Source organism: Durio zibethinus, chromosome 13, assembly GCF_047325235.1.
Source record: "Durio zibethinus cultivar Kanyao isolate XHJ-2024 chromosome 13, ASM4732523v1, whole genome shotgun sequence".
NCBI classification, from domain to species: Eukaryota; Viridiplantae; Streptophyta; class Magnoliopsida; order Malvales; family Malvaceae; genus Durio; species Durio zibethinus.
The window spans coordinates 563,317-573,560 of NC_143174.1; the positions used below are offsets into that span (position 1 = coordinate 563,317).

At 35.5% G+C, this 10,244-nt stretch overlaps 1 protein-coding gene and 2 pseudogenes across 3 annotated transcripts; 1 reads left to right on the forward strand and 2 right to left on the reverse strand.

Annotated features, from left to right (window-relative positions):
* Positions 1-990: 990 nt before the first annotated feature.
* LOC111303510 (ran-binding protein 1 homolog b-like) lies at positions 991-4,291 on the reverse strand. The gene is made up of 4 exons (XM_022899828.2): positions 3,912-4,291; positions 3,658-3,809; positions 3,433-3,558; positions 991-2,046 (listed from the first exon to the last, which is right to left on the reverse strand). The coding sequence occupies exons 1-4, from the start codon at positions 4,064-4,066 to the stop codon at positions 1,805-1,807; spliced, it is 675 nt and encodes a 224-aa protein (XP_022755563.1). The 5' UTR covers positions 4,067-4,291; the 3' UTR covers positions 991-1,804.
* Positions 4,292-4,748: 457 nt separating this feature from the next.
* On the reverse strand, positions 4,749-6,445 carry LOC111304295 (clathrin heavy chain 1-like; annotated as a pseudogene). Its single transcript, XR_016326925.1, has 4 exons — positions 6,373-6,445; positions 6,110-6,232; positions 5,890-6,000; positions 4,749-5,397 (listed from the first exon to the last, which is right to left on the reverse strand). The product of XR_016326925.1 is annotated as a clathrin heavy chain 1-like (transcript).
* Positions 6,446-6,491: 46 nt separating this feature from the next.
* Positions 6,492-9,007, forward strand: LOC111304294 (putative RNA polymerase II subunit B1 CTD phosphatase RPAP2 homolog; annotated as a pseudogene). The gene is made up of 5 exons (XR_016326924.1): positions 6,492-7,467; positions 7,560-7,751; positions 7,885-8,150; positions 8,397-8,555; positions 8,754-9,007. The product of XR_016326924.1 is annotated as a putative RNA polymerase II subunit B1 CTD phosphatase RPAP2 homolog (transcript).
* The last annotated feature ends 1,237 nt before the right edge of the window (positions 9,008-10,244 follow it).

Here is a 10,244-nt window from a genome sequence, read left to right on the forward strand (position 1 = left end):
TTAATTCCTATAACAATGCTTATGTTGTTATTTTGACTAGAACCATAACATGGTAAAAAAAAAAGGACAAAGTTTTGGACCAGGAATGGTTAACCAGAAGAAAACCGAAATCATCATATAGAAACTGTTTCACCAAAATGTATTTGATTATTAATGGAGTAGATAGAAATTATAGAAAGGAAGAAATCTGAAAGCCCCGCCTGATCAATTTCTACGTCATAATATCTTGGAAGTGGCAGCACAAATCTAAATTATTTGACTAAGATACGGATAGACATAAAATGACCAAGAGGCCGATCTCAATTCCAGAACCCATAAAATTATTCCAAAATGGTTATTGAAATCGTCGAGAACAAAAAAAAAAAAGAAATAGTAGGCAGCAAAAGGAGGAGGCTTTGGATAACTTTCTGAAACCCTTTATTTGTTTGTTGCTTACTTGCCTTTGGTCAAGATCACAAGAGAGATAGAAAGAGACAGAGAGAGTGTGGAGCTGTGTAGAGTAAAGAAAGGGAGAGACGCTGTTTCTAATGGCCGCCTATTGTCGCATGGGCATGCAACAAAGTCAAAACCCACATCTTTCCTTTTTAACTCATTATTATTGTTTTTTGAAAATAATTATTAAATTTGATTACTACCATTTTTTTTTCTTTTTCAATAAATAAATAAATAAAAACAATAATAACTTTTTATGCTTATTAAATATAGAATGCCTGGGGGCTGGGGAAGATTGAAGCAGCAAATAGGGAAGGGAACAGTTCTACCTGTACCTGAATCGCCTCGTCCGGATCAGCTGATGAAATTGAATGAAAGAGTCAAAACGTTAGAGAGAGAGAGAGAGAGAGAGAGAGAGAGAGAGAGAGAGAGAGAGTTGCTTTCAAACATAACAATGTTTGAAAAGACTATGGTGTACGCATGGTTTGGGTTGTCTGGCGGTGCAACTTCTTCAATTAGTTGATAGACGATGGACTCTGAATTCTAAAACAAGATAAATAAATATCAACCACTTCTTTCATTTCATTTTCGTCTTTCTTTTTCTTACTCCCTTGATGCGTCATTTTGCATCTAATGTTTTCAAGTACAGTACATTCCCACTAGGTTGTTTGAATATGCTGACTATTGCCCATGCACTCGATTTTGCCATTTTAATCTCACGGTTTCTTTCAAAGGGTTGGTACTTGGTTTGATAGCCCATAATATGCCTATGCCCAATAAAATTGAAGCTCTAAATACAAATATTATGTTACCCAACCTCCAATCTCCATTCTTTGAAAAGGCAGTACACCACGCAAAGATATTTGAATCATCCAAATCATTAAAGTCCTTATTGCAATCATTTTTTAAATCCATAGGATAGAAGCTTTGTTAAACTAGCATCTGATTTTAGCCAATTCTGGCAAACCAAATTTCTTTTCACCCAAACTTTCAACTCTTGGGACACAAAGATACAAAATCCAAATAATTAAAATCCCCCCCCCCCCCCCCCCCCCAAAAAAAAAAGGGCTTGTCTATTCTCTATAATAGTAATACTGGGGGAAAACCCGGTTGAATGAACCCTCCTTGACACTACTCAAACTGCGAAACATGACTCTCGACAAGCAAACATTACTGACTGACCCGAGGTTTGAACAAACCTCGACAAACACTCAAACCTAATGACGCAAAGGACCTCAACCATTCCAGCCCACCCATCTAGTTTCATCCGCAGGAATATGCCAAGACATGGGTGGGGAGGTGAGGTCAGGCGGCTAATCTCACCATATTCGCCAAAAGCATATGGCATGCAAAACAAAACCATCCCCCTTTTTTAAGTTGAGGGAGCTGGCTCCCCATCTTTCTTCTCATTATCAGCTTTTTCTGCATTTTCTTTTGTCTCCATTTCTTCCTTTGCTGCAACAGCCTTCTCCTCTCCAGCTTTACCCTCAGTTTTCTTTTCCTCAACGCTCAACTTCTCAAGTAGTCCAGCAGCAGCAGACGCATCTTCATTTTCCTCTTTCGGTTTTTGTGACTCAGCAACTTCTTGGCACATTTCCATAAAGGTTTTGCAATCTAATTTTAAGAAAAAGGAAAATCAGTAAAAACCAGAAGGCTTTGTTCCCCAAAAGGAAAATGAGAATTGTCAAATAAAGGGAAAAAGAAAGCAAATTCCAAAGAACCAATGTAGCCATCTATAACCACAATGTAAACCCATCTACGTTAACTGTTTCTGTTATTCTCATGACACTTTTTTATTGTAGTTCACAAAAGAAATAATAAAGCCAACTATAAAAACTTCAATGAAACATGTATCATGACATATCAAGCTCTCAGATATAGTTATTACATTAAAGAGTCCAGATCATATATGCAACTATTTCTATTAACTTTGCCTAAAAGACTTATAAATTCAGCCAAAGGATACAATTATACACTATTACACCAAGTACTTAGAAATTAAAAATATTCAATAATTCAATGCATATTGCCAGTATGCAAGCGACAACAGTTAATTTTAAAATTTCTTCAATCGGACATCCTAGGATACCTTTCTTATTTAAATGACATTTTGTCATCAATATGAAATTAAATTTAACTTTATACTATCTTATTAGTTTTCCAAGCAAAGAAATATCAAACCCAAGAAAAACACTAATGCTAACATGCGAAGATAGTTCAAATTGCCATCATGGAAATCCCTAACTCTATCAATAAAAAAATTCCCTAAAGTACAATTCAAACTCAACTTGGGCTACCTGAGTAATGTGAAAAACTGACATTCACGGCAACTTTGAAGGAAACAGGCCTATAGTATTAATCAACATTTAGGTGTAACAGTTATTCTTACTAATATTTCTTATTTCTTCATATATTTTGTTATTTGCAGTTTTTTTCACTAACCACTAAAGGAGAACAGAATTGCCCAAAAAGGTACAAAAGGAAAATTTTGATAAACCATTGCAGCCATATATAAACACAAACAAAACCATCTTAAATAACTATTATTATATTCTCCTAACACACCTATATGGCATGATTAAAGGGAAAAATCAGCAAGAATCTGCCTCTTATGCTTTGATCAATGTTAATAAAAGTGAACACAGTTTCTCACTTCATGTCAGAAATTTGTAAAGTTGCAATGCAACCCATTATTTACACCAAATACTTATTTGAAACTGATACCAGCACAAGCATAAACCTTTAAATTATGTACAATCAAACATTCATAAAGTCAATAAGAGAACCAAATTTTGGTAAATATTACAACTATTAACCGAAATGCTAGTCACTAACAACTTGAAGAAAATACCAATGCTCAACTCTCAAACATTCTATTGGTTACTAAACTGTAATTGGTAGCTCCAGATCTTAGACTAAATAAAGAATTGAAACAACATTGATTCAATTTCATTTAGCAAATAAAAGGAAGCAAAGTGATTTAACGTAAAATATACTTACTTTCCACAGATGCAAAACGAATGCAGAAAAGTTCATCTTTCAGCTCACCATCTGCAAAGTCAGAAGCGTGCCATAAGCACGATTTGTCGTTCCCTGAGTGCTCCTGCACCATCATAGTCGGCAACACTACACAAATATTTTTTAATAAAATTATGAAATAAGAAAAAAAAAAAAAAGGAAGCATAAATAGGATTGAGGAAAAGAAAAATAAAGAAGAGAACGAACCGAGATGATTGGCGCAGATCTTGAGAGTCTTAGATTGCCTCATAACAAGGCGAACTTTTCCGGTCTCTTTGTGCTTCAACAGCTTCACAGTACCAACGCCTCTCTCTTTCCATTGATTCCCGTCTTTATCAAATCGGTAAAGCTTCGACTTCCTAACAAATAAAATAAAAATAATAGATATTCAGATCATTCGAATTTGTAGATAAATCGGAGAACATTTGAATCGGAAATATAGAAAAGAGAAAATTACAGACAGATCGAGTATCGGATCTTCGTTTTCCTCGCCGGTGCTGACAGCGACTTCCTCGAGCTTGACGATAGGGGCGACTTGAGCTCCGGTATCTTCATCCTCGGCAGCGGGGGCTACCTCGTCTTCTCTGGGTTCGTGATCGGGCTCTTTGCTTGCCATAATTGCTTTTTGAGAGCGAGGTGTTTGGTTTGTTGATGGTGAAAGATATTTGGGGCTAGGGTTTTTATATAAAGGAAGGATGGCAGTTGTGGGAGTGTGAGAGAGGAAGAAATTGTTTGCTTTTTTATTGTGGGAAGGCGTTGAAAGGAGGCGTGCGGTTTCGACAATAACGAAGGAAGGGAGGGTGTTTGGGTGGTGGGGCGGCTTTATTTTATTGTGGAGTAGCCTTTTGCTGGTTAAGGAGCAGTTCGAGATATTGTTACACGAATTAGGTTTTTTTTTTTTTTTTTTCCGAGTAAAATAAGGTTTTTCATTTAGGAAGAAAAAACATGAATCAATCTAATAAGTATAATGGTATTTAAGCATATTATCAAATTATTTTTTATTCTTTGGTATTAGATTTGTAATATTATATTTAATTATTTTTATTTTAGATTAAATTATTCAACCAAAATTTTTATCCAATTTATACTAATATTTTAACACAAGCGACAAGAGTATTTTCGATTCTATAACACTTCAAATATAATTCATTTAAATCAAATATTATTTACCATATATGTACAGTAACTTTAAAAAATGTACAAAAAACATAATATATATCAAATAAAACAAAGTCTGAACGAACTTAAAATTAAATTTTAAGAAGTGCAATAAAAATAAGGATTAAAAATAATTCATCTGTTAAAAAAAATATATTGATAAATTTTAACCATGAAAAATACTCTGTTATACTGTAGGGGAGAAAAGACAGTGAGTATAAAATTTCGGACTCCTAGAACAAAGCAATTAGGTATCCGAGCAATTAACTAAATAGAAAATTGTATAGTGAATGATTAAGCTAGAATAACCTATACATGCCGCGGACTTGCCACAGCTCCATCGAATTTGTTCAGTCACCACTAGGCTGCATAAAATTTTGTCAAAAACCTAACTGCTAACGTTATCGACTATGGGACGTTATCGACTATGGGGTTAAGCTGCATTAATTGGGCAGTAAATAATCACCCCCGCTCATTACCAGATGCATTACCAAAGTACGCAAGCTATCACCTCAATATTTCACAACCACTGTACAGATCAATTTCACATTCAAATGTAAACTGGAAATTGTGGGCACTTGGGAGATTCAACCTTGTAGAAGTTGACAAGTTTCTTGCTTGTGTATCCTAGTTTCCTAAGATATCAATAGGAGCCCATTGGTGGCATGCCACATGGGGCCATTGGAGGCATCCCATCCCACTCATTGGAGGTGATGGAGCAAAACTTCCACCCATTCCAGGTATTGGCGGCGCAGGTAAAGCAAGAGGCAGCAACTGGGCATACATAATCTGCAGGTGACAGCATTCGAGTGATCACACTAATCTGAATTGCTAAATTCTTTATATGGCAGGAAAATAACAAGAGTTTCTAGCCCATTTGCAGTGATGACTGATGAAAGTGCCTACTTTCTTTTCTCCTTGCCAAGGCAGCAGCGCCTCGTATCAGCTATCAAGAAGCCAATAGTGACCATTAGGTGGTTTTCTTCCTAAGTTCTTATTCAAGGTTTAATTGACATCCTGAGACATGACGGATAGTTTCTGTGTGAGCAAGCATAAGACAATGAAAACAGCTAATTAGTTCTTGACCACCAGTAAAAGTGAGTAGTGACACCTAAAAGCACCCAAGAGTTTTGCAGTTCTTTCAAAATCTCCTACTTTGTAGCATGAAGAAAAGATATAACTTTCCAGAAGGAGGAAACACACCACTCCATTCCTATCCCTCTTTCTCCCTGAGAAAAATTTGTAGGCAAGAAATCGAAGAGATTTTGCATATAGCTTTACCTGCTGAGCAACCATGTCTTTCTCCTCCTCCTGTTTGGCTTTCACCTCATTCACAGCTTCAATTTTATCTTTTATCAGTTCGTCCACGTTGCCTGTGTACTCCCGTATAAACTTTATTGGGAAGAAAAAAACCCAGAAAAAGAACCAAGCAAAAAGTTTGAGGATAAGAACTTCAAAACTTAACTAACAATTAGAACTAGTGACAGAGGGCGGAAATCACCTGCAAAAGATATGGAAAGGCAAAATCAATCATATTATTCACCCAGGCAAGCTCAAGAGCAACATCTGGCCTGATTACGTCATAACAAACAAAGAGGCACGCCGCAAAACACTCTTTCTTTCCCTACATTAGACGAGATAAAAATTTAGATTAGTGAGTGGACTCAACTTTGGTAATTTCCTATATAAGATAAACAGAAAAAATAGGTGAAAGTAGGCCCGTCTAGCACACGTATGCATGAAAAAAAAGAATAGAAAAAATACCTGCTCAATGAAATAGGCAAGCAATTCCTCCGCAAGTTCCCGATCACCTGACTGTGAACACGTTTCCATGGCATCTCTTTAAATATTGTCCTTCTTTGACAACGCAATAGACTGCTTCCATCTCCCTGCCTTCTTATATACATAAGCAGCAACACGCCTCATCTCAAGAAGTTCGTGCTTCTCAATCTGCTCATACAAACCATTCTCTCTTGTAAAACAATCCCAGTCTTGGTACTTTAAAACAACTAAAGTTTAACACAACACACGAAATAACTAAGGTAGAACCCCTCACCTTCACCGTCTGAGCAAGGCCTATCTGATCAAAGTTATCATGCAGATCTATAGATTCACGAAGCCTGTCATAGTCCTCCTCCTCTACATAAATCTCGTCCATAACGAGATGGACTTTACTGGTGTTATAATTATGAACACTGAGTATACCATTTTCAAGAATCCGTGTAGTTATACACAGAGTCAAAGAACGAAGCCGAGTAGTATTAAAGAAGAATTTTGTTACTAATGAGATGGACTTTACTAGTGAAATAATCATGAATGATCAATATACTGTTTTGAAGTCACCCTCAGGGTTGAGACAGAGTTGTTCTAGTTCAAAATTGAAAGAAGTGGAAGGAAAAGGAATTTGTAAAAACTTTGAGGAAAAGTGTTTGATATCAGGATCGTCATCTGCTTCAAGGGAAAAGGATTCCAGCATTGTAGAATTGACTTCAACAAAAAACGTCTACCAGAGTAGTCTGGATAAAAGTAGTGCTGAAGCAAAGAGGGAAGCCCATGCTGACAAGGCAGCAGCATCAAGTGAGACTGTGCTTAAGTCCTCTCTTAAATCTGCAGGAGCAAAGAAACTTAATCGCTTTGTTACTTGGGCTGATAATAAGAAAGTTGACAATGCTCTTAGTGGCAATCTTTGTGAAGTTAAAGAAATGGATACGCTGAAAGGAGATTCTGAAATATGTGGCAGTGCAGAAGATGGTGATGATGATAATATGTTGCGATTTGTATCAGCAGAAGCTTGTGCTATGGCATTGAGCAAGGCAGCAGAAGCTGTGGCATCTGGAGATTCTGATGTCACTGATGCTGGTAGGTTTTTGTGTGCTTTCATTGAATTTAATATAGTTTGAATACTGCATTTAGTGACCATAACCTCATTTTGTCACAAAAAATATGTACAGTTTCTGAAGCTGGGCTTATCATATTGCCATGTCCAAGTGAGGCAGACAAGGAGGAGCCTGTGAAGGATGCTGATGTGCTTGAACCAGACGTAGCCCCCGTAAAGTGGCCAACAAAACCTGGGATTCCACGTTCTGATATGTTTGACCCAGGGGACTCATGGTTTGATGCTCCGTCAGAAGGTTTCAGTTTGACCGTAAGTCTCATAACCCTAACAACATTACCATATTATTTCTCCATTTTTTTATAGGGTTAAAAACATTGCCATATTATTTCTGCATTTTCTACTTATGTTGATTGCTTCTCCTACTCTTTTTGATGTCCACCCGCTGTCAACTTTTGCAACCATGTGGAATGCTCTTTTTGAATGGATAACATCATCTTCTTTGGCTTATATCTATGGAAGAGATGAAAGTTTCTCTGAAGAGTACCTAACAGTTAATGGGAGGGAGTATCCACAGAAGATGGTCTTACGAGATGGGCGTTCCTCTGAAATTAAAGAAACTCTTGCTGGCTGTATTTCTTGTGCTTTACCTGCTATTATTACTGATCTCAGACTGCCAATACCAATGTCTACTTTGGAGCAAGCAGAGGTACTAATTCTGAATTTGGAAATGGTTAATCATATCGAGAAAATTGATGATAATTCTGATTAGGACCTTAAGGACATTGAACTGGTTTATTTAGGAGGTTTATTGTGATTGTAAGATCATTTTTCAAGCCATAACTTCTACTTTTGCTTATTAATGAAAGCATTTTTTACCAAAAAATTTCCTTGCACTTTGCATAATCTTGAGTTGAGTTGCTTCTGAATGTTCTCTAAATGTTCATTTATACAGTGGCGCCTACTAGGCACAATGTCTTTTATGGAAGCGCTTCCAGCATTCAAAATGAAACAATGGCAAGTAATTGTTCTTTTGTTTGTTGATGCTCTTTCTGTATCTAGAATACCTGCCCTCACTCCACACATGACTAATGGGAGGACAGTTCTTTATAAGGTGAGGCTTTGAGATTGTAAAGGTAGTCTCTTGGTATTGTTCAATGTAAAATTATAAGTTGAATTCTTGAAATGTTCAATGTATTAATTAAAGCTTGATATCTATGATGATTGCTTAGGTGGTTGACACAAGAAAAACAAGAGTTTTTGTGATATCATGATATGCATGATGACTGCTGTCTTTGTTGGTTGCAAATAGGTGCTGGATGGTGCCCAATTAAGTGTGGAAGAATATGAGGTTATGAAGGATCTCACAATACCACTTGGCCGAGCACCTTATTTCTGCACAGAGTGGTGTTTGATGTTAGAGCGAAGTCATTACTCCTACTCTTGCTGATGGTATTTGGATAATGTATATAACTCCCTTATTTTATTTTCCTTGGAAGTTGTCAAAAATTATTCCAAGATGCACTCATGGACATCCTAGAAGTATAATTAGTTTGTTTTTGTCAATGTATGATGGGAATATGGAAATATGTTAGGTGAAGGATTGAATTCTCTTGTGTTTTTATTTTATATTTTATGGGTTCAATCTTAATTTTAACATATATATTTAAGATGATTTAGGGTATTTTAGATTAGTTATTGTTTTACTCATTTTCCAAGTGGTAAAGCTTAAAAGTTATATTTAGTTTACGTTTTTACATGGGTTTAATTATAAATGTTCATGTTATTTTAAGTTTCTAGGAGGCTTAGATTATGAGATAAAGATATTGGTATTTTGATTTTGTAGATTGATATTTTTGATATCTGAGTATGCCGTTATTGATATTTGAAGATTTTGGTCGAGAATTCAAATTATTCCTTGAGTACTTTGGTTTGAGACTACTTGTTTTTTATCACTGTCATTTTGAGCTTAGATTTGATTTTCTTTCCCACCCCATTAGCTACCATCTATGATGCAAAATCTAGGCATTGATTTCTTCATATATATTTTTTTCTTTTATTGAAATAAAGGATTTGAGTTGATGTTATTAATTATATATATATATATATATATATATATATATATATATATCAATAGCAGCATTTGCTTGGTTTCTAGGCTTATCCCTTAATCTTGTTAAATTTTCTCCCCCGAACCTCCTATATACTTAATGTGCTGTGTATTGACATTGTTGATCATTTTTCAATATGTGATAAGTATTGTTTGTTAATGAAAGCTTATTGTATATGTTGGAGGTTGTTTCTTTTAATAAATTAAAAGCCACGAGTTGTTGATTAATGGCACAAGTAATTTTGATTTCACTATTCTTTCCTTTTCAGGTTTTGCTAGGAGTGAAAGAATTATATATGCTAAGAAATTCAGCTGTATTTACAATCTTAAACAAGAGCTCTTACTAAATTTTAGTAAGATACAAGTTTCATCACTAGTTCAGGCAAACTAAATGTGTGTAATGTGAAGCTATTTCTTGGCAAAAAAAAACTGAAGCTACTTTTTCAAGGATAGATTGTGGGAAATTTTATTTCAACAGTGTATTTGCTTTGAGGAAATAGTGCAGTTTGAATGCATAAATATGTTGGCAATGTTGAATATAATTTAAATTTAATTAATTAGATGTAAAGGAGACATAATTTGTCCTTGGTTAATAAAGATGAATATAGGTTGTAATTGTATTTGGCAAATAGCAAGTGAAGACTATACTCTGTAAGCCTCGGTAGCTTATTTATAACATTTAGTCCATCGGTT